Source organism: Dipodomys merriami, unplaced genomic scaffold (assembly GCF_024711535.1).
Source record: "Dipodomys merriami isolate MVZ:Mamm:240054 unplaced genomic scaffold, mDipMer1.0.p SCAF_488, whole genome shotgun sequence".
NCBI classification, from domain to species: Eukaryota; Metazoa; Chordata; class Mammalia; order Rodentia; family Heteromyidae; genus Dipodomys; species Dipodomys merriami.
This window is the reverse complement of record NW_027206055.1, coordinates 209,788-233,508: the sequence shown is the minus strand read 5'-3', so window position 1 is coordinate 233,508 and position 23,721 is coordinate 209,788. Positions and strand designations below refer to the sequence as shown.

The following is a 23,721-nucleotide window of genomic DNA, read 5'->3' as shown; positions in this document are numbered from 1 at the left end:
ATTATACCACACCAGTGTACTATACCATGTCATAGTCCTTTCATCCCTGACTCTATCAAACATATTTACCTGCACCTTCACCTGGTCATGACCTACAGGACTAGCTGTTGGTGGCCATCACACTTGTATTGCTCAATTGAACACATAGTGCACAAGGCTGTCTTCAGAATCACCTCTCTTATGCAGGAGTCCAACATTAGCTGTCAGAAGTATTTCTGCTCAGCACTGTAAGGGACTCCACATCTCTCACACTGTCCACTATCACAACTCAGGCATTCTACCTCACTAGGTGTAGAACCTCTTTTCCAGTGATTGAACAAACAGGCTTGCATAGCTCCTTCATGTCTTTGCCAAGAGGCTAAATCCAGTGCCTCAGGAGGGGCCTCTAGTACATAAACTTCCTGTCCCTTCTTTATTTCTGCCCTTAGTTGTGTACTTTCTGCACATAATCCCAAGCAAACCCTCTGGCTCCACCTCATGTCTTAGCTGAATTTGTACCTTCTGCTCACACAGCAGGCATAGAACTTGCCTGACTCAAGTATCTTGCAAATCAGTCCTTGTCCAGCAGCCTCCAAATGATGAGAGGGCAAGTCTCTGGGAGTGAAGGAAATGTAGGAATTGCTCCCAATCAATAAGAGCCACTTCTGCAGTCTCAGACTCAACAGGAGAATTACTGAATCAAGATTCTCAGGTACTTGTATTCAGGTGTCCTCATTTTGTAACTCAGAATTTTGTTAGTACTGAATCAGGGCCCTGACACTAGCAATAAAATATGCTCATGGGTGCTAGCCTTGGACAAATAGGCTCAGGGACAGTGCCTAGGCCCTGAGTTTAAGACCCAAAACTAAACAACAACAACAAACTTTTCATGGACAATTACTCTTCTAATCTCTGTTACGCCCAAGATGAAGTTGTGGGTTGCAGTCCTCCTCATCCTCTGTCTGAAAAGATGTAAGGCTTCTTATTTTTACTGTAAAGAAGTTGAAAGTATACCAGTCTGATATATTGACTATGCAAGAAAATTGTGCCTGAAGAAAACAGGTGGAAAATGTTCTTTATGGCTTCTTTTCCATTTTTCAAAATCAAAGCCTTCTCATGGAAATACTTCCTAATTCTAGAACGTAAAACTTGCCTTCAAATTGCCTGAAGTGACAGAATTTTATAAATCACATGGGAAAATTTGTATTTTCCATTTCTGTCCTTATGCCTTATGCAATCTTTAGGCATATTAACAGAGGTAGGACCACCATCCTGTCCGTAAGAAGCTGAGTGTATCCATACCTAGGTGGGGGTATCTGGGTTTCTGATACTCATCAAAATAGTGGGTGATAGAAAAAGCTAAAGTTCTGATTTTTGGCTAGTTGAAAGGTCGACAAGCTTTAGCTTCAGAAAACCATGCTTATCAACCATTTCTTTACAATCTCTTGGCTTAATTACTTTTGAAATGTATGACAGAAATGACTCCATTTGGAATCTGACAACATCCCCTGTCTCAATGCTTACTTCCATACTATTAGAATCTGAATGGTTCTTCATCACTGGAATAAGCTTTGTCCCTAGAGGCCTTTTTCGTTGCCTGAATGTGATGTCCCAGTAGTTCTTATCCGAAGTTGGAGTGAAATGACAGTTTAGAAGGGACTCGGTGCTAAAAAGACATCTTATGATCTAATTGGGAGAAAAACAATTTAGAAGGAATGTCTCTTATACTAGTCTTGAAGTCTATTAGGGTAGTTTTCTTTAAATACATTTTTTATTATAAAAATACTACAGAGGGGTTACAGTTACATGAGTAAGGTAATGAGTACATTTCCTATCAAGCAGTGTTGACTCCTACTTTGTTTTTCCTCTATCATCCCTTCCTTCCCACCTCCATAATTACTCCCCCGACCCCCATGGCTCCCCGCTGGGTGAAGTTGTAAAGTTCATTTTCAACATAGTGTCTTGTACATCTCATTGTTACAATGGGTCAACCTGTATCCTTATTTAAGCATTTTTTCCCTTCTCCTCCCCAGATCAGAAAAGTGTATATACAAGATGCAGGTCACTGGAATCAAATACAGTAAAAACAGGGATTATACCATGAGGGAGGAACATACCAAAGAAACAAACAAACAAAAAAAAACAAACACACAGTACACTTTAAATACACTAAAAACAATAGCAAGAAAGAATAGACCTTTTGTGTCCCTGTCTTGGGGTTCATTTCCCTTAACATCATCTTATATGGTCATATGTACATAGCTTTTGACTTTTTCTGCTTGTCCTAGACATACTTTTTTATTGCAAATAAGGGAAACCATGGGATTTATGTTTCTTTGGGCCTGGCTTACTTCACTTAATATAATTTTTTCCAAGTCTTTCCCTTTCCTAACAAATGGGGCAATGTCCTTCCTGATGGAGGCATAGAATTCCATTGTGTGTGTGTTTGTGTGTGTGTGTGTGTGTGTGTGTGTGTGTGTGTATCACATTTTCTTGATCCATTCATCTACTGAGAGGCATCTGGATTGGTTCTACATCTTAACTATGGTAATAATGCTGTGATAAACATGTTATCAATCTCACTCTTTCTTCCACTGGGTTACTTTTTGTGACTGCTACTTCACACAGACATTCATCTGGACCTTCCTGGCAGGTCTTAATCACCTCCTCCATTTCTTGGACATCTAAAATGTGTCAAAGAAAAAAAAGACAAAAACATAAATGAGATCCAAAGATTCCGTAATATAAAGATGAAAATATTTTCTCCCATTCTGTTACAGATTTTCAATGATCAAAATAGGAATTAATTTATGATACATGATTTCTCCCTAATGTATTAATTAAAAATAATACTGATATTTAGCAATGGAAAATGTTTTTCTGTGTTTCAGTTTTTCTTTTTATATCAGAAGAAATATTTACTCAAATTATTCAACTAAGTACTGTGAAAGTTTTAAGCTGAACACTTAAAATTTGCCTTTAGTATTCTTGGGGTTGTTTCAAATATTGTTTTGTTTGACCATAGGGGAATAGCTGCTTTGTGTTCTTTAATTTTCTTGAAATAATTTATATATTGTGCTGCTTTGCTTCTCAACCATTAGGTGAGGAACTGGAATATTTTCTAGATTTGGAGACTATAATTGTGTTTTATATATTCCTTTGCCTTTCACCTAAGCAGGGATGGTTCCTGACAGTAGGCATTAATACCTACATCTCTTCAATTCTAACTTCTCATAAGAATTACTTTAAGTATCTGTGGGAATTTTAAAGTTCATTTCTCTCCATCTTATACAGTCTCATCAAAATTCCTTTTTTGACACTCTTGCCCCGCAGAAGCATGGAAGATCAAAGACACTCCAGCTCACGACCTAGTTAATCATCCTCTCTACACTAAAAGATCTAGTTGTGAACTCCAGATCTGTGCGTGGTGTGCGCACGCGTGTGTTGGTGGTGTGGCTGTTACCACTGTGCCATGTGCTGACACAGATCTGTGCCTGTTGTGTGCACGCGTGTGTGGGTGGTGTGGCTGTTACCACTGTGCACATGTGCTGACACAGATCTGTGTGTGGTGTGTGCACGTGTGTGTTGGTGGTGTGGCTGTGGCTGTTACCACTGTGCACATGTGCAGACCCAGCTCTGTGCGTGGTGTGCGCATGCGTGTGTTGGTGGTGTGGCTGTTACCACTGTGCCATGTGCTGACACAGATCTGTGCGAGGTGTGCACACGCGTGTTGGCGGTGTGGCTGTTACCACTGTGCACATGTGTAGACGCAAATCTGTGCGTGGTGTGCGCATGTGTGTGTTGGTGGTGTGGGTGTTACCACTGTGCACATGTGCAGATGCAGATCTGTGCGTGGTGTGCGCACGCGTGTGTTGGTGGTGTGGCTGTTACCACTGAGGGACCATCCGCGGTAGGCGGGAAGGGGACGCTTGTAGGAGGATTGCCTTCGCACGCTGGGGCGCACATGGAGGACCCTGTGGGGGGCCTGAGGGTGCGCGTGAGCGTGCATGCATCTAGAGCCCCACCCGGGAAGCTCGAGGTCCTGAGTTCAAATCCCACCCTCCCAGCTCTGGTCACAGAGGCCCGCGGGGCCCAGGGGGGTCGGGCCGGGCCGGCCTTCCCCGCAGGAGGGCGGTGCGAGCGCGCCCAAGCAGAGGCCGGGGCCGGGCAGCGGTCAGGCCCAGTGGGCGCTGCGGCCCCCGACCCCCGGCGTCCGGGTCAGGTCTGACTCCTTGCTGTTTTCGGCAGGACCCCGCCATCCAGGGGCCGGCGCGGGCCTGGGCGCGCTCCCTCCCACACGTGCGCGGCCGGGGGCCAAGGGAGGAGCTGGGAGACCCCGCGGGGCCTGGCGAGAGCCGGCGCACCCGGACGACCCTCGGGGTCGCCGCCGGGGAGGGAGGGGGAATGGGGACCTGCTCAGGCCCTGCCCCTTCCTCCCCTCCGCCCCTGCTCGCTCTCTCGCACGCGCCGCGCAGGCGCAGCGTCGGCTGCGCCTGGGGTTGGCGGGGTTGTTGTTGTGGCGCGCAGACCCCGCCCCTCCGCGTGGCGGCCCCGACCCCCGTGGATTATATTGTGCGGGGACCAGGGGCGGCTGCAGCGCCGCCGCGGGACAGGGCGAGCGCGGACCCTGCCGACAGCCCAAGCCGCGGCTGCCTCGAAGACTCGGCCGCCGCCGTCGCCGCCGCCCCCATCCCCCGGCCCGGCCGAGCCGCGCACCTCAGCCGCAGGTCGCGCGGAGCCGCGGGCGCCGCGGCGGGAGGGCGCGAGGCGCTGAGGCGCCGCCGCGGGGCAGGAGCCGGAGCCGGCGGCGCGCGGGCTCGACCGGCCCAGCCGCGGCGCCCGCCCGGCCATCGAGCGAGCGAGCGGGCGTGGGCTGGCGCGGCAATGTGCCCGGAGGAGCGCGGCGCCACGGGGCTGGGCGAGCTCCGCTCCTGGTGGGAGGTGCCGGCCATCGCGCACTTCTGCTCGCTCTTCTGCACCGCCTGCTGCCTGCCGGACTTCGAGATCGAGGTGAGCGGCGGGGCCGGGCTGGAGGTCAGGACGGCGTCGTGAGGGAGGGGGCCGGGGCCGGGCCCGCCGGCGAGTCCGGGCGGCGCTCCCCGTACCGCCGGTACATCTGGCGGGGCGCCCGCTTGCGGTCAGGGGTCGAGCCTGCTTTTGTCAGGGCCGCCAGGGAGCCGGGCGGGCGGGCGGGCGGGCGGGAGGCGCCGCGAGCCTCCTCGGGGCCGGGCCAGGGCCGCCGGGAGCTCGTCCCTCCCCAGCGAGGCGGCGGCGCCCGGCCGCCAACTCCGGACGAGGGGGGGCTCCCGGGGCCTCGGGGAAAGTCTGGCGCCACGTCTTCCCGCCGCGCCCGGCCCAGTCCGGCCCCGGGGGGGGGGTCGGTGGGGAGGGCGCGGGGCTGGAAACTTGCACGGCTTTTGTGTTGTGGTGGTTGTTGTGTTGTCCTGTTGTTGTGTTGTTGATGTTGTTGTGTTGATGTTCCCCCCTCCCCCCCGCCCTGCGCCCGGCCCGGCGTGGGAAGCCGCGCTCCCGGGGCCGGGGAGGCGAGCGCGGGCCTGGAGAAGCGGGGTTCCAGGCGCCAGCGGCTGGAGCTCCCGCGGAGCGCGGGACAATGCGATGCGGGCTGCCTCTAGCGGAGGGGGAAGGGGGAGGAGGAAGAAGAGGGGGAGGAGGAGGAAGGAGGGGGAGAGGGGAAGGGGGCTGTGGTACCTAACGACTTTCCCTTTTCTCGGTGGGAGCCCCATCACTAGAATCCGGGCAGCCGAGGCTCGCGAGCCTGAAGTCCGCAGGAGGGATGGATGGTTGGATGGATGGATGGTTGAATGGTTGGTTGGTTTGTTTTCTGACAGTTACTCCCGAATGTTCTGAATTTCCTTAGTGGGTCAGCAGAAAAAAAAACACCCCGACGACGGCCAGCGAATCAGGGCTGCGTCTCTCCGTGGAGGCCGCCGGGCCCAGCACCCCGTACCCCCTCCTTGGGCTCCAAGGGACCTTGGCGAGGACGCTGCGTCAGGAGAGCCTTTGGGGGGAAACGGCCCGGGTCCCCGGGTCCCCCGTGAACCCGTTTTGTGGATGGAAAAGGAGAGGTCGGCTCATTTCAGCCTGAAGACAGCCATGCTCCCAGCAGCCTGGGAATGATTTGTCCTGGGTCCTACAGGTGTGTGGCTTCTGAGTTTTAGCGGGCTCACTTCCTAAAGAGAAACGCAGATTGTTTGAAGAGGTCAAGTATATTTAAAGGAGAAATGAGAAGTGATTGTAGCTTACACAGTGACTGGTGCAGACACCCGAAGTGACTGTCTTCTAATTCTAGTCTTCCTTGGGAATAACTTTTTTCTTTTCACTTAAAATATATGCAATTTGAAAAACACCTCAGATACCTATTTAGATTCCAACATGTACGCCCTGTAAGTATTCTTCACACATCTTTTTCTTTGGAGACGTTAGGTAACCTACTTACTTAACGCTCTGGTACTTGTATCTCTATCGTAGATCATGTGTATTTATTTTGATATGCCCCCCTTTGTGTGTGTGCGTGTACGTGTGTGCACGTGTGCGTGTGCATGCACACCCCTGAGCTGCTGCTTTTTTTTTTGGGCCCAAGGCTTGTATTCTACCCCTAAGCCACAGCTCCATTTCTGACTTTTGGTATTTATTGGAGATAAGAGTCTTCTCACAGACTTTTCTGAGCAGGCTGCTTCAAACCATGATCCTCAGATCTCAGCCACGTGAGGAGCTAGGATGATGGGCCATATGGCTATGTTTTAAGTAAAAAAAAATTTTCGAAAGTTGAGAAATGTTGAATTAGTTGTCTACCAAACTTGACTCAACTGTGAAGAACTGAGGACACTAATCAGTTTTGATTCAGTATAATTGATTTTCATTTTTCTTAGGTAATTAAAAAATATCAAATAGTTTATTGGCCTGACTGTTTAAGAAAAAAAATCTGGCTGGGAATGTGGTTTAGTAGTAGAGTGGTTGCCTAGAATACATGAAGTCCTGTGTTCAATTCTTCAGCACCACATAAAACAGAAAAAGCCGGAAGTGGTGCTTTGGCTCAAATGGTAGAGTGCTAAGTCTTGAGCAAAAAGAAGCTCAGGGACAGTGCTCAGGCCCTGAGTTCAAGCCCAGAACTGGCAAAGAAAAAAAGAAAAGATTCCTAGGTTAGGTCCTAGGCCCTACAGTGGTAATGTACAGCAACTTGAAAAGATAGAAATGGTGGGCTGGGAAGGTAGCTCAGTGATAGAGCACTTGCCTTGCATGCCTGAGGCCCTGGGTTCGATTCCTCAGCACCACATAAGCAAAAAGAAAAAAGCCAAAGTGGTGCTGTGGCTCAAGTGATAGAGTGCTAGCCTTGAGCTGAAGAGCTGAGGGACAGCAGCCAGGCCCAGAGTTCAGGCCCCACGACCAGACCCCCCCCCCCAAAAAAAAAAAAAGATAGAAATGGTGAATAATACCAGGTAGAAGTTGGATATCATTTCTTCTCTAATGGGGGCTTGAACTCACAGCCTCTCAATTTCCTTGCTCACTGCTGGAGCTCCAACATTTGAGCTCTGCCTCCAGGCTGGCTTTAAAATTTTTTTGGTGTCATTCTTGTGGTTTGAATTCAGGGCCTGGGTGCTGTCCCTGAACTTTTGTGCTCAAGGCTAGCACTCTGCCACTTGAGTCAAGGCTCACCTTCAGGCTTTTTGGTGGTTAATTGGAGGTAAGAGTCCTACAGACTTTTTCATGCCCTGATTAGCTTTTAACCAGAATCCTCAGATCTCAGCCTCCAGAGTAGCTAACATGCCAGCCTGGCATGGTTATAGGAGAACAGAGTCTACCACTGGAGCCACAGCGCCACTTCTGGCTTTTCCTGTGTATGTGGAACCGAGGAGTTGAACCCAGGGCTTCATGCATGGTAGGCAAGCGCTCTACCACTGAGCCAACTTCCCAGCCTGTGTTTTGTTTTGTTTTGTTTTATTTTATTTTAAAGGAAGCCAGTTTTCACCTGTGGGACAGATCTCTTCCTCTCTTTTTAACTCTTGATCACCACCTGGCTGAACATTTGGATTTGTAGAATCCTCAAGGATTCTATTTTTTTTTTTTTTTTTGGGTCCGGTCGTGGGGCCTGAACTCTGGGCCTAGGTGCTGTCCCTCAGCTCTTCAGCTCAAGGCTAGCGCTCTACCACATTGAGCCACAGCACCACTTACTGTTTTCTGGTGGTTAATTGGAGATAAGAGTCTCAGAGACTTTTCTGCTCAGGTTGGCTTTGAACTGTGATCCTCAGATCTCAGCCTCCTAAATAGCTAAGATTACAGGCGTGAGCCACCAGCACCTGGCTTGGAGATATATCTAAGGACTTCAATGTTTCTGTGCCCTAAATAAAGTGTTTGTAATCATCAGTCCAGAAATCTGTGAGTGTACGGTTAATGATCCTTTACATTGTTTAATTGTGGTTTAAAAAATAATAACATAAAATTGCCAGGTGGTAGTGGCTCACGCCTGTAATCCTAGCTACTCAAGAGGCCAAGATCTGAGGATAGTGATTCAAAGCCAGCTGGGGTAGAAAGTCCGTGCAACTCTTATCTCCAATAAACTATTTTAGAAAAGGGGGGCAGAGGCTAGAAGTAGAGCTTCGACTCAAGTAATAAAGAGTCCTGACCTCAAGCAAAAGAAGGTTAGGGATAATTGCCTGGGCCTTGAGTTCAAGTCCCAGTATGGGCACACATACAATTGCATAAAATTATATAAAGCTTGAATATTATAGCAAAAAAACGTAAAAATTTGAAATAACCCACTATCAGCCATGAGATTAAGAACTTGTAACATTGTAGCTTATTGCATATTTATAAGTTTCTAAATATATTCACAATGTATTTGTGTCATATAGTAGGGATTTTTTCAGAGGAGACTGAAGTATTCGGGTGATTAAGACAGTGGATTAGTGACACTGAATTAAATCGTTGGCATCATTAAGTACCTACTATGTGCTTTATATAGAAGTAGATAATATTAGTTAGGCTCATAACTGTCCTGTCAGAAGATTGGCAGTTAATAAGTAGTTCAGAGCAGGGTGCTGGTGGTTCATGTCTGTAATCCTAGCTACTCTGGAGGCTGAGATTTGTGGATGTCGATTCAAAGACAGTCCTGGCATGATAGTCCCTGAGACTCTTACCTTCAGTGTACCACCAGAAAACTGGAACTGTGGAACAAGTGGTAGAGCGCTGGCTAGAGCTAAAGAGCTGAGGGACAGCGCCCATGCCCAGAATTCAAGCCCCAAGACCGACCAGAAAAAGAAAAAAGTAGCTCAGAGCCACAATTGTTTGTTTATTTTTTGTTCATGGGGCTTGGGTGCTATCCCTGAGCTTTTGTGCTCAAAGCTAGTGCTCTACCACTTTGAGCCACAGCTCTACTTCTGATTTTGGGGGGGGTTAATTGGTGATAAGAGTTGCATAGACTTTTCTGCTTAGGCTGGCTTCAAACTGTGATCCTCAAATCTCATTCTTCTGAGGAGCTAGGATTATAGGCGTGAGCCACCTAGCTTGTTGCCCAGCTTGTATTCTATTTAATCTAGCATTATGTAATTGCTTAATATTTTAGTGGTTAGGTTGGCTAAGTTTTGTTGACTCCAAAGAGAAAAGTTAATTGGTCTCTTCTTCAGAGATTTAGCACTTTCCCCTAACCAAGTAGTCTTCTCAGAAACTAGTGCCTTACTTGATAAGGGAGATTTTTCAGTGGTCTGATCCGAGGGAACTGGAAATGTTCATGTAGAATCATTTATGTAGTTCTTACGGTAGCAAGATAATGAAAATTAATTGATTGCTTTCTTGTATCTTTTAATGAGCTTCTTGCCTTTGAGAACCTAATCTTTAGCTTTGCTGTGTCTCTTTCTAGTTCTTTCTTCATTTTTGGTTAGTACTGTGGCTTGAAGTCTGGGCCTTGAATCTTACTAGGCTTTTTTGTTCATGGCTGGCTTTCTATCTGTGGAGCTGGTGAATTGGAGATAAAAGTCTCTTGAACTTTTCTGCTGGTGTGTCTGGTTAGCTTGTAACCTTGATTCTCAGCCGGCAGCTTCTTAAGTAACTAAGGGTTATATTTGTGAGTCACTGGTTGGTGTTGGGCTCTGATTGTGGTTTTATGTGGTTTAAAGTCCCTTACCTAACCCGCATGATCACCTGGGTATAATATGCTGAGTCTTGAATGTTATACTTGGTGTTTCCTTGGATTAACTCCTTACTGGGAGCACAAGCCATGAATTTACACATTAAAATAAGTACTGAATGTGGCTAAGTGGTAGAGTGCTTGCCTAGTGTGCATGAAGTTCTAGGTTCCACTCCTCAGTTCCACATACACAGAAAAAGCCAGAAGTGGTGTTGTGGCTCAAGTGGTAGAGAGCAAAAGCTGCTCAGGGACAGTGCCCAGGCTCTTGAGTTCAAGCCCCAACCTGGCTCCTCCCTTTCCCCCCCCCCCCCAAAAGACTAAAGGTTAGGAGGAACTTAAAAATACAATCAACAGTTCCTAAACATGGTGCCAAAGGATGGGTGGTCGATTTTTGAGTTCGTATACTTATACACAATCTGCTGGCAGTGTGTTTGTGGTTTAACATTTTAATCAATTCTGAAGGAGGTTCTTCAATCAAAGGTTTAAGAGGCCTCAACTACAGGAAATAATAAGTTAGCCCTGATTAGGGTATTCATTTCATGATGACTAGATGTAGTGGACTGAGTGAGGAAACATGTATTTTTTTTTTTCCTGGCAGGACTAGGGATCAAGAAAGAAGGTCTCTAGTGTACTAGACAGGCAGGTGTTGTACTGTTGAACTACACTCCCAGGAAACTATTTTAATTGAAACATACTGGCCTTTGTTTTTGTATTGGTGCTGGGTACTGTCTTTGAGCTTTTCTTGCTCAAGGCTGGTGCTGTAACACCTGAGCCTCACAGACTTTCCTGCCTGGGCTGACTTTGAACTATGATCCTCAGATCTCAGCCTGCTTTGTAGCTAGGATTGCAGGCATGAGCTACCAGAGCCCAGGTGTCCTGTCCTGTCTTGTCTGTGTCTTTCTCCTTCTTTCCTCTTTCCCCTCCCTCTCTCTTCCCTCCCTCCCTCCTTCCCTTCCTTCCTCTCTCCCCCTCTCCTCCCTTTCTTTCCTTTGTTCTTTTGTGTATGCTGGTACTGGAGCTTTTGAGCACTGTCCCTTAGTCTTTGGCCACAGCTGGCACGCCACCACTTGAGCACAGCTCTACTTCATGGTTTTTGGTAGTTAATTGGAGATGGGTCTCACAGACTTCCCTGTCCTGGCTTGCTTTGAACCATTATTCTCAGGCCTTAGCCTCATGGGTAGCTAGGATTATAGGCATGAGCCACCAGTACCTGGCCAGAAGATCTTTTTTAAGCCTTCTACTGAAACTGAGTACAGGGGCAAGATCATGTTTCTTCTTTTCTTCTCTCTCTTGCGTGGGCTCTCTCTCTCTCTGTCTCTCTGTCTCTCTGTCTCTGTCTCTCTCTCTCTCTCTCATTCTCTCTCATTCTCTCTCATTCTCTTCCTCCCTCCCCTCCCCTCATCTCTCCCTCCCCTCATCTCCCTGACCCCTCCCCTCTCTCCTGTCCCCCTATCCCTGAGCTCATTTGCTCAAGGCTAGCTATCTTCCACAAGGTGCTAGTGGCTCACACCTGTAATACTCAGGAGGTTAAGATCTGAGGATCAAAGTTTGAAACTAGCCCAGGCAGGAAAGTCTGGGAGACTCTTACCTCCAGTGAACCACCAGAAAACCAGAATGGTAGAGCTCTAGCCTTAGGCAAAAAAGTTCAAGACAGTGTGGGAGTCCCAGAGTTAAGAAGCTTCACAATTGATTTTTAAAAAAAAGGACTCCTGGACTCTCCTGCCTGAGGCTAGCTTTGAACTGCCATCCTCAGTTCTTAGATTTCTGAATAACTAGGATGATAAGCATGAGCCACCAGCATCCAGCTGAGTTCCTATTTCTTTGGTTGTTGTGGTGGTGGTTAGTCTTGGGGCTTGAACTCAGGACCTGGGGCACTGTCTCTGAGCTCTTCAGCTCAAGGTGAGCATTTTTTACCACTTGAGCCACAGCACCACTTCAGGTTTTCTGGTGGTTCCTTGGAGATCAGAGTTTCATGGAGGGGCTGGGAATGTGGCTTAGTGGTACAGTGCTCGCCCAGCATGCATGAAGCCCTGGTTCACCTCCTCAGTACCACACACAGAAAAGCTGGAAGTGGTTCTGTGGCTTAAGTGGTAGAGCGCTAGCCTTGTGCCAAAGAAGTTCAGGGACAGTGTTCAGACCCTGAGTTCAAGTCCCAGGACTGGCAAAAATAAAAGTCTCATGGACTTCCCTGCCTGGGCTGGCTTTGAACTGTGATCTTCAGACCTCTGACTCCTGAGTAGCTAGGATTATAGCGGGGAGAGTCGATGTTTCTTTCAGCAAATATTTATAAAGCATCCTTTGTGTGTTAGGCAGGCCGAGTAGGTGCTGGTGTGAAACTTGTAAACACAACACAAAAATAACTGCCTTCTTTTTCGTGGAGTGAGCCAGATAATAAGCAAATCAGTAAATCCTGGATGAAGTCTGTCAACGGGTTGTAAGAAATAAAGCCCAGCCGGGCACACAGAGCGAGGCCCATCCCTTAGTCACTGTAGTTTAATTTATGGTGCTGCTCCTCACTAAAAGGTGTATCTGGCCCCAAATAGCATTGCTGAGGAAAGAATCACAAAGATCCTGAGCCTGTTCCTTTTTTTTTTTTTTTTTTTTGCCAGTCCTAGGCCTTGATCTCAGGGCCTGGGCTCTGTCCCTGAGCCGCTCTCTGCTACTTGAGACACAGAGCCATTTTTGGCCTTTTCTGTGTATGTGGTACTGAGAAATCAAACCCAGGGCTTCATGCATGCTAGGCAGGCACTCTACCACTGAGCCACCTCCTCGGCCTAGACCATTGCTCTTTTAACAGTAAGAACTACTGAGAAAGACACTGAGCCCATGTTTTCGACAGATGTGGACTAGTGTTTGCTAGAGGCTAATATGAAGACGGAACAACAAAAAAGCAATGAACAGCACCCAGTGAAAAATGAAAATATATGAGGGTGGGTGACACCGCTCTCTGGAGAGGTCTCAGTTTCATACATGAGGTTGCAGCATGGAGGATAGGCAAGCCACAAACTAGACCTGGGTTTTATTTGTGGTTCTATGTACGAGGATCTCAAATACAACAGAACAAAGAAGAGTGAAAGAAGGGCAAAAGATAGTTTTAAGACATTTATCCTCCAGAATTCCTCACAATTTTAGGTCTAATTGAGGAAAAGGTTAATCTTTAAGCCTCAGAAGCTATTTTAAAAGTAATTTGGACATTGAACAGAAAGAAGAAATCCCTAGTTCAGATGCGCCGAGGATGGATTTGTAGGTTTCATTTGGTAGATCGTTACTTGGTGGTACAGATCCTGACCAGGGTTCGCCACCATGCTTGTTATGCATGCTCAAAAACACTCCTAAAATCACGGGATTTTGGGTCTGTGAAATACCTAGAGTTCATCTAACATAAAATTCTTGCACGGATGAGCCATCTGAAACCCAGACTCAATGGCAGAGAGATGACCTGCAGTCCAGTTGTGGTTCCTTTTCAGAGTGAGCTCAGGGACAGGGCATGTGGCAGAATGGTGCATGTGCTATGGGAGCCCTGAAAGAAAGGGTGTCACACAGCTAGATGGAAACCCAGTTGCCTGGCGGCGCCCTCCCACCCTCGCGTCTCTGCGCTGCACATGCGTGTTTCTTGTGCTTGGCCAGTCCTCATTCTGGACCCTTAGCACACCAGGAATCTAGCCCTGAGCCTCACCTGGTCACAGGGCAGATGGTTGCTTGTACTGAGCCGCCCAGTTGTATTTTAGGCTGTCCTGATAGTGTTCCACAAAATTAAGCAAGACAGAATTTACATCCCTGTAATTTACATCCCCAGATGCCAACATGAGATGTCCTCGGGGGTGGGGGACTGGTGCACACCGAGGAGTGTCCCTGGCTCTACACCACAAAACAGTGATCCCCTCCCTCCCATTCAAACTCTTCAGTATTCACATTTAGAGAAATTGAAGGAAGTTGCGAGGCTTCCAGATTTGCATGCTGTCAGCGGTTGTACAGGTCAGTAAACCTGGGAAACAGATGTTAGGTTTTATTCTTTCCTTGGGGAATCATTAAAGAAGCATGTTTTGGAGCAGTAGGGAGGGAGATGTGAAGCTGCCTGGCTCTTTCTATAAAGGCCTCTGCTGCAGGCTGGCTGCTTTGTGCTGTTGTAGCCTTGCGGCCATTGCCTGCCAGCACTCTTGTCAGCCCTGGAGCAGGTGCCCTGGTGGACTCGGGAGGGGGCTCAGCTCAGCTGCAACCAGGTCAAAAGTTCAGGACTTGAGTTGGAGAGAGAGAGAGAGAGGGAGAGAGAGAGAGTGTGCGCGCGCGCGCATGCACGCACACATGTGATGGTGGTGATAATATGTGTTCCGGACACATAACACATTCATTTTCCCATCAGTTTCAAAATGACAGAACTCTAATAATCATTCATGATTTCTTGAATGTCAATGGGTTTCCAGGCAAAGATACCAAGGTGGTATCTACCATGGGTAGATGGTTTCTAGAGAGGATGGCATTGTGGTGGTGACCTAGGCAGCCTAGTGTACTTGTGCGAAGAGTTTGAGCTTCTTGAGGGAACATATTACAGAACATCAAGGCAGTGTTTTCCTCTTACCCGTTGCTCTTGTCTTTTCTGGAAGCACCTATCACCTAGTCTTGTCTGGGCTATTTCATTTGGTCCTTACAGATGAAGGCCAAAGCCTTGGTGCTGAGTATTGAATCCAGGGTCTTGTAACTGCCAGGCAAGCATTCGCCCTCTGAGCCACAATGATGTTCTCTCTCTCTCAGCTGGGGTTAAGTCCTGAACCCCCTGCCTTTGTTTTCTCTTCACTCCATTTTTGTGTTCTTCTCCTGATGTCCTGGGACTTGCTCTGGGGTTGGTGGAGGAGGGGTAGAGTTCTGGCCTGCATTAAGGTGCTAAAATCCTAGAATTTGTGTGAAATCAGTTACTTTCACAGCCAAAAGCAGTGTTTTCTTCACAGAGCAAGTGACCCCTTACAGTAATGCTCTTGTGTGCTGTGTGGTATTTATGTATGCTGACTTGAAATTAGTATACAAAACTAGATGGAGGATAGTATTTATTTTCTCGTTTAAAGTTCCTGATACCATGCGACCTTTATGAGGTTTACATGGTGTCATTTTCTTGTATATCTTACACTGCAGTGGACAGCTTGTAACCTTGACAGGCAGCCCGCATTCCTTAGGCAGGTTTTCTGGAGTAATTGTGTGACTTGGCAGTAGGTAACCTGAACCTAACATGATAGCAGACTGCGCCTGGTCTTTCATGCCCCTCCGTCCATCCATAACATCCCCCCATCCCCCAAAAAAAGTGAAAATAGGGGAGTGATGGGGCCATGATGATCCTTTCTTCATATTTTAATGTTAAACTTTAAAGTCACCTCCAGATAATTCCCTCAGAGTAACTCACTTATAATTGAGAAACTTTTAAAGCTGGCTTGTTTGCTGTGTTTTCCCCCTTCTGACCAGTCCTTTTTAATGACTACTTTTTCCCTGAGTGTTAGTTCTATTAGGCACAATAAATAGCACACCAGGGATGGTGGATTTGCTTGACAAAGTCCGTTAAATTAACAGATCTACTTTAAATCCTTTCTTCCATTTTTATTGTGTGTTCTCTTTTCCCGAAAGATTGTTTGTAAATAATCCTATATATGGATAAGAATTTTTTTATTTCCTGGAGTCGTTTGGTACACCTTTATGGAGGGAAAGGTGTTCAAAGAAGATTTCTCAGGTTGCCATAATGAGAAGTTTCCCACTCCTAGACTGATATTGATTTAAGTGAATATCTTACACATGTACTGATTTTTATCTATTGTTTCTGACCTTTCTTCTTAATCCCCGTGTGTTACAAATGGCACACAGACCAGCTTGCATCATGCTGGGATCAGTTGGGAAAAGGATTTACTTGACAGCCTCCTGACTGGAGTTTTCACATTAGTGATGGATAGATCCCATCTTTATTCCTGTACTTCCATTTCTGTAATATGCAACTTTTTTGGTCAGTTCTGGGGCTTGACTTGAGGGCCTGGGCACTGTCCCTGAGCTTTTTTTTTTTTTTTTTTTTTTGCTCAAGGCTAACTCTCTACCACTTGAGCCATAGCACCACTTCCAGCTTTTTCTGTGTATGTGGTACTGAGGAATCAAACCCCAGGCTTCATGCATGGTATGCAAGCACTCTAACCACTGACCCACATTCCCAGCCAATATGCAGCTTTTTATTTTTATTTTTTATTTTTTATTTTTTTATAGTTTGGGAATATAGTTTAATCATTACCACTAACACTAGACCTCTGAATACATTTAAATTTAGTTTGTTTTTCTTGGTACTATTTTTTTTTTAATTTTTTTTATTATAAAGATACTATACAGAGGGTTACAGTTACATGAGTGAGGTAATGAGTACACTTCCACTTCTTCTTGAACATTGTTACCCCCTCCATTGTTTTCCCCCTACCATCCCCTCCCTCCCTCCCTTCCCCAAGGTTCTTTTTTTTTTTTTTTTGATTGTGATTAAGTGATTACTTAATTTCCGGAAATTCACAGTATTGTGGAATAATGATGCTCATTTAAAGTCACAAGTTCATTCTAACTTTCCTGGAGCAAATTGTCTATCACAGTCTGTAATATATAACGGTGCTCATATGTTATATACCATATATGTGATCAGCAGCATGGGGATATTTAGTAGTGGTTCAACCAGATGAGTGGGAGTTCTTTGTTTCTTAAGACCTGTTAGTTTTGTCATATCACCTAACATTTTGGATTCATCATCCACTTATCAGGGAGACCATGTACTGTTTGTCTCTTCGTTCTTGGCTTACCTCGCTCAACATGATTCCTTCTAGCTCCATCCATTTCCCTGCAAATGCCATTATTTTGTCATTTCTAATGGCTGCATAGTATTCCATTGTGTATAGATACCACAATTTTTGGATCCATTCATCTGTGGTGGGGCATCTAGGTTGTTTCCATATCCTAGCTATTGCGAACAGTGCTGCAATAAACATGGAGGTGCACGTGTCCTTGTATATTGGTTCCTGTTGTTCAGGGTAGATGCCTAGAAGTGGTATGACTGGGTCATAAGGGAGGTCAATCTTTAGCTTTCTAAGGACCCTCCAGACTGCTTTCCAAAGTGGTTGTATGAGTGTACATTCCCACCAGCAGTGTAATAGCGTTCCTCGTTCTCCACATCCCCTCCAGCATTTGTCGTTGGCTGATTTGTGGATGTGGGACATTCTGACTGGGGTAAGGTGGTATCTCAGGGTTGTCTTTATTTGCATTTCCTTCACCACCAGGGATGATGAACATTTCCTCATGTGTTTTTTTGCCATTTTTATTTCTTCATTTGAGAAGTCCCTCTTTAGTTCCCTTGCCCATTTAGTAATTGGTTTGTTGGGTTTGGGAGGGATTAGTTTCTTGAGTTGCCTGTATATACAGGATGTTAACCCCTTGTCTGATATATTGCTGGTAAATATTTTTTCCCAATTAGTTGGTTGTCTTTCTAGCTTGGTTGCAATAGCTTTATCTGTGCAGAAGCTTTTTATTTTAAGGTAGTCCCATTTGTCGAGTCTCTCCAATTTGTTGTGACCCTGGGACTCTGTTCAGGAAGTTTCTTCCTGTGCCTATTAGTTCAAGTGTCTCTCCTACTCTGTCCTGCAGTAGTTTCAGAGATTCAGGTTTAATGTTAAGGTCTTTAATCCATTTTGAGTTGATGTTGGTGCATGGTGATAGGCTGGGGTCCACTTTTAGTTTTCTGCATGTGGCTGCCCAGTTTTCCCAGCACCAGCGGTTGAAGAGGCTGTGTTTCTTCCATTGTATGTCTTTGGCTCCTTTGTCGAATATCAGCTGGCTGTAGGCCTGTGGATTTATTTCTGGATCTTCTATTCTGTTCCATTGGTCTTCGGGTCTGTTTTTGTGCGAGTACCATGCTGTCTTTGTTATTATAGCTCTGTAGTAGAGTTTGAAGTTCAGCATGGATAGCCCTCCCATATTGTCTTTATCCCCTAGAATTGTTTTGGCTATTCTAGGTCTTTGGTGTTCCATATGAATTTTTGGACTGTTTTCTGTATTTCAGTGATGTACGTTATTGGGATTTTAATAGGTCTTTCTGGTACATTTTAACTGTTCAGAAACTAAGGAAAGTTAGCAAGGTCCTTTCCTAAACCCTGAGTTCAAGCCCTGATAGCCTGCCTAGCCTTTTCCCCCTTAAATTCTGTGTCTTGTGTGTTTTCCTTTCTTGAAATCTCCTTCAATTCCTATCCTGTACCAGTATCAGGGAGAAGAGGCCAGGGCTGTGTTTGGCTTTGTCATTAACTTGCTGTATGTGCTTATCATCCACCAACTCCTTCTCTTGGTTGAGTTGCCAGCATTCTGTGATGTGATCAGTGAGTGGACACAGGGCTACTGCTTTTTCCTGTAGTATTGTCCCTGACAGCGTCCCTAGGTTCAGGGGTTCTATATTGGCAAAGCCCCAGGCAAAGGGGGTGTGTCCTGCCCAAGTGCACGTCTCCTGTGGAATAGCTGTGACCAGGTCTAAAAGAGCTCTTGACAGTCTGCCTTTTCCTAAAGAAAGCTGTCATATTTCAGTTGAGGCAGGTGCCAAAGAAGTTCTGATTTTCATTTCCTATAGACTTAGATGTGTAGAGAGAAGGTCAAAGTTAACTGCCAGTTTGGCCTGAGCTTTCAAAGAAAAGTACTCACATGTACAAGAAGGTATTGATTGAATAAAGCAGCCTTTGGGGCAGAAAGAGAGGAGAGCAACAGCTGGATGGATGTTCCTTGGAACACACCTGCAGTGTGTGGAGAGCTCAGGGGGCAGGTTTAATGCCTGTTTAATTTCTTTTTCTCTGGAATAGCATAAAGAGGAGGAGGAGGAGGAAGTGGGGAATGGGATTGGTGTTTCAAGGGTTGTCAACTGGCTGTTCGTCCTTTACAGAAAATTTCTCCTTCCTGGGTGCAGCAGAAGAGCTCTTTTGCAATGATAGGCTTTTCTAGGTTCTATAAGGTTCAGCATTCAGCTGCTGCCTTTCAGGAAGATCCTGCCAAATTTCCACACAGCCCTTTTGTGTTCTACTCTCTTTGCAGAGGAAGAGCCCTGGGCTTGGCCTTCCCAGTTAGTTCCTTGTTTGAATGGCAGTTGGCCTTGAAGGAAGAGGCTGACTTTCTTCCAGTCTTCATTCCACACTATCCCTGCGCATGCATGCAGCGCATCAGGCTGCTGTCTGGGAAATCTGCTATCTGAAGCACTCTGCGCTGTTATGAAGGGTTGACCAGTTGGTTCTAAGCTCAGTCTGTCACTCTGGTAATTGTTGAGAACCTTCCCACAATACCTCCTCATTGATCTTCCTCGTAGAAGTAACCACAGAGGCTCTGGAGGGAAGTCTTGACAGGACTTTTGTCCAAAAAAAATTAGGTTCCTTGTGGATTTGAGAGAAGTTTATCTGAGGGCAATGAACCCACTATTTGAACAGTCCTCTTTAACTCTTTGATTCTTCCACTGAAGATTAAAAGAGCACTTAGCTGTCATTTGCTAGAATGTAAGTCACAGAACTGCCACCTAGTTCATCCTGAGTGTGACTCTGGAGCTAGGCAGGACATCTGATTTATAAAGGACACATAATGGTCACATCTGAATTTGTTGTGGCCACACCTTTCTCTACCCATACCCTAGATAAGGCCTACCCCAGGCCCAGATGCCCTCTCTCTGCTCTTTTTTTTTTTTTTTTTTTTTTGTGGGTCGTGGGGCTTGAACTCTGGGCCTGGGCGTTGTTCCTTAGCTCTTCAGCTCAAGGCGAGCACTCTACTACTTGAGCTACAGCGCCACTTCCGGTTTTCTGGTGGTTTATTGGAGATAGGAGTCTCACGGTCTCTCCTGCCCGGGCTGGCTTTGAACCGCGATCCTCAGATCTCAGCCTCCTGAGTAGCTAGGATTACAGGCGTGAGCCACCAGCGCCCGGCTTCTCTCTGCTCTTTTCTAGCTCTTTCTCAGCTCTTTCCTTCTCTTCTCCTGCCCAGTTCCCTTCTCTTTCCTAGCTCTCTCTTTTCCACCTTAGCCAGATGCTCTCTTTTCTAGCTCTTTTCTCTCTTTCCCAGCTCTCTCTTTCCCAGGCCTTTCCCAGCCACGTGGAGGTCCATCTTGGCCTGGTGCCAGCCGGAACAATGAATAAACCTACCCCTTACCTGAAAAAATAAATAAAGGACACATAATGCTTCTAGGGTTTCTGAATTCATGTGGTCAGACAGCTGGCTTCTCAGAAAGCTGCAAACCAAGTAGGAAAGCCAGCCGTGACGCCATCTTTCTTTTAATTTGTGGCTTGCTCTCATTACTATCCCCCCTGCTTATCTGCCTAACACTTGGTTTAATTCTAGAATCTGTTTCATATTTCAGGCGTGGGAACTGGTTATTAAAAGCCCACATTAGGAAACTTGATGTGGTCCCTTCCCACTTCTGAGCCATAAACTCTGGTGAGAACTGACTTAATTGGATAATAGCTTCAGTGGAATGGAAATTGGTGGGATAATGGAGTACCAATGACTTTAATTTTCAAGGATCAGGAGTTTTCCTCATATCAGAGCTGAACTTTATTTTTATCACATGCAAAAATTAATACTTTCCTCTTCACCCTGCCTCCCTACTTCCTTTCATTCTTCTCAGCAAAATCGCACCCATCAGAAAGTTAAGTGCTTGGAAATGTAGCCTGGAATGATTTCTGTAATTTTCTTCATAGGGGCTGGTAGCCTTAGATTGCTAATCCCTGCCTGCTTAGTGTGGTGAAATCTGATGTCACTTGGGAAGGGCTGTTGATTTAGCCAAGCAAATCTCTGTGTGTTGTTGTTTTTCTTCGTTTGCTTCTACCAAGGAGCCCCACTGATGATAGTCTGGGGAGAGAGGCCTGGTTTCTGGTCTTCTTTCCTGCACTAAACTCCCTCAGTGACCTTAGGAAAGTGGTTTAACTACTCTGGGCTTGGATTACTCCTTTGTGAAGTTAGTTTAAATTCCAAAGGAGGAAAGGTGAAAATGTAATAGAATGGTGTTTCCTCTTCTGTGGTCAAGACAGATATTATAAATCCATCTCTCCCCTCCCATGGCTAAAGCAGACTTTACTAATTAAGTCTACTAAGCCTGGAATCAGCTGGTCTCAAACTAGTTCTCAATACTGCTGCTCAAGTGAAGTTAATGATGGAGTAATTCTGGTGAGGTAAGAAGTAGGTATTTTTGACACAGGGGAACAAACTCAGTGGTAGTACTCACTAGACCGCATGTGGCAAATGAACTATACAAGTTTTGGATGGGAAAGGGAAGGAAAAACTGGGAGAAGGTGAGAGATGGAGTGATATTGCTAAAAAGAAACGTACTCTTTTTTCCAACTAAAATAATTATAGCCCCTCTGCACATCACCTTTATACTAACAATAATTATTTTAAATGACATAGGTCTTTGTTAGGACTTTCTTTTTTTTTTTTTTTTTTTTTTTTTTTTTGTTGGTCGTTGGGCTTGAACTCTGGGCCTGGGCGCTGTCCCTCAGCTCTTCAGCTCAAGGCAAGTGCTCTACCACTTGAGCTACAGCGCCACTTCGGGTTTTCTGGTGGTTTATTGGAGATAGGAGTCTCACGGTCTCTCCTGACCGGGCTGGCTTTGAACCGCGATCCTCAGATCTCAGCCTCCTGAGTAGCTAGGATTACAGGCGTGAGCCACCAGCGCCCGGCTGTTAGGACTTTCTATCTCTAAGGTCCTGTGGTTCTGAGTTTAGCAGCACATATTGGAAAGCTTTGGACTTTAAGACTTCGAATGTAATCTTTGAGGAGGCCCTAACTTGAGAGTTTGTTCATATTGTAATACCATCTCTCAGGTTTTGGTCTAAAGTTTTTCAGCCTTTAATCTGTTGGCTCTGGTGAGAGATAACAGATAAGGGATTCAATAATGCAAAAGCAAAGGCTTATTGAAACGGTAATCATGCAGCAATGATTAGGTAACCATTTAATTATTTCTTGTCCACAGTCAGCTGTTATATTGAGATGGCATCAAGAATGTCATCACTGTGTAAAGAAATACCTGGAGGTGAACTTGGCAGCTGGAAATATGTCCTGTACCACCTAATTTTCCCTAATGATATTTGAGTTGTGTGAGCCAGTTGTGTGTGTGTCTTACGTATTTTGCGTATACCTGACCTTTGCATCTTATATTTGGGTCATAGTCAGAAAGAGAAAGACTTAAATGAGACTTTTGCTTCTCCAACAACCACAATGGCATGGGGAATGGAGGTAGCGTATCTAGCCTTTGTAGCATGTACAATTCAATGGGGAAAGGATGTAGCCTGTTGCGGTTCCTGTGGCTAAGAAGTGCATCATGGCCTCAGTAGGTGGAGATGTGTTGACACTGTGTTCTTTGAGTACATAGCACATGGTGTGGCACTTGGAAAACTGGATTTTTGCTGAGTGAGTGTTAAAGTGGGAGGGAGGTGCTTGAGAAGTCACTAGTCCATTATGGAAATAGGCAGCAAAAGGGACATCACATACTCGAGTTCTCACAGGAGGAATGCAGACATGAACACAGTGCTCTCCAAGTCCTCTGTGTTCTGCTGCAAAGACTTTCTTCCCTCCACATACTAGATCCATGTCTACTGTTATTTCCCTCATGAGTCAAATTAGCATGCCTCAGTTTTGGTAGCCAGTACCTAATTACACCATTTGGCTGCTAGAACCTCCCCACCCAACACACAACACACACACACACACACACACACAAACAAACACCCCAGCCAGTACGTAATTACACCATTTGGCTGCTAGAACCTCCCCACCCAACACACACACACACACACACACACACACACACACACACACAAACACCCCAGCCAGTACGTAATTACACCATTTGGCTGCTAGAACCTCCCCACCCAACACACACACACACACACACACACACACACACACACACACACAGAACCTCCCCACCCAACACACACACACACACACACACACACACACACACACACACACAGAACCTCCCCACCCAACACACACACACACACACACACACACACACACACACACACACACACACACACACACACACACACACACACACACACACACACACACACACACACACACACACACACACACACACACCCTGTCCCTGAGCTGTTTCGCTCAAGGCCAGTGGTGTACCATATGAGCCACATCTCTGTTTCCCACTGGGTTCCCTCCCCCCTTTGGTACTTAATTGGGCATCAGAGTTTCATGGTCTTCTTGCATGGGCTGGCCTTAAACCATGCATGATCATGAGATTTTTTTTTTTTTTTGTCGGTCATGGGGCTTGAACTCCGGGCCTGGGCGCTGTCCCTCAGCTCTTCAGCTCAAGGCGAGCGCTCTACCACTTGAGCTACAGCGCCACTTCCGGTTTTCTGGTGGTTTATTGGAGATAGGAGTCTCACGGTTTCTCCTGCCCGGGCTGGCTTTGAACCGCGATCCTCAGATCTCAGCCTCCTGAGTAGCTAGGATTACAGGTGTGAGCCACCAGCGCCCGGCGAGATTTTTTTTTTAATGATCATGAGATCTTAGCCTCCTGAGTAGCTAGTGATACCTGACTATTTTTGCAGATCCATTTTTGTAAATTTTCT

At 46.3% G+C, this 23,721-nt stretch overlaps 1 protein-coding gene across 47 annotated transcripts in view; it reads left to right on the top strand.

The window, feature by feature from the left end:
* The first annotated feature begins 4,780 nt into the window (after positions 1-4,780).
* Positions 4,781-23,721, top strand: part of LOC138809148 (protein FAM114A2-like) — a 138,880-nt gene continuing 119,939 nt past the window's right edge. For 11 of the 47 annotated variants that reach the window (XR_011366725.1, XR_011366730.1, XR_011366724.1 and 8 more), the window contains exon 1: positions 4,817-4,989. Coding sequence is in view for 4 of the 47 variants with exons in the window: in XM_069995582.1 (XP_069851683.1) it covers positions 4,864-4,989; positions 5,858-6,085 (354 nt within the window). In the remaining 43 variants the exon portion in view is untranslated. Of the gene's footprint in view, positions 4,990-5,857; positions 8,877-23,721 lie in introns of those variants that run through there. The other 36 variants (XR_011366728.1, XR_011366720.1, XR_011366722.1 and 33 more) reach the window with 14 other exon arrangements.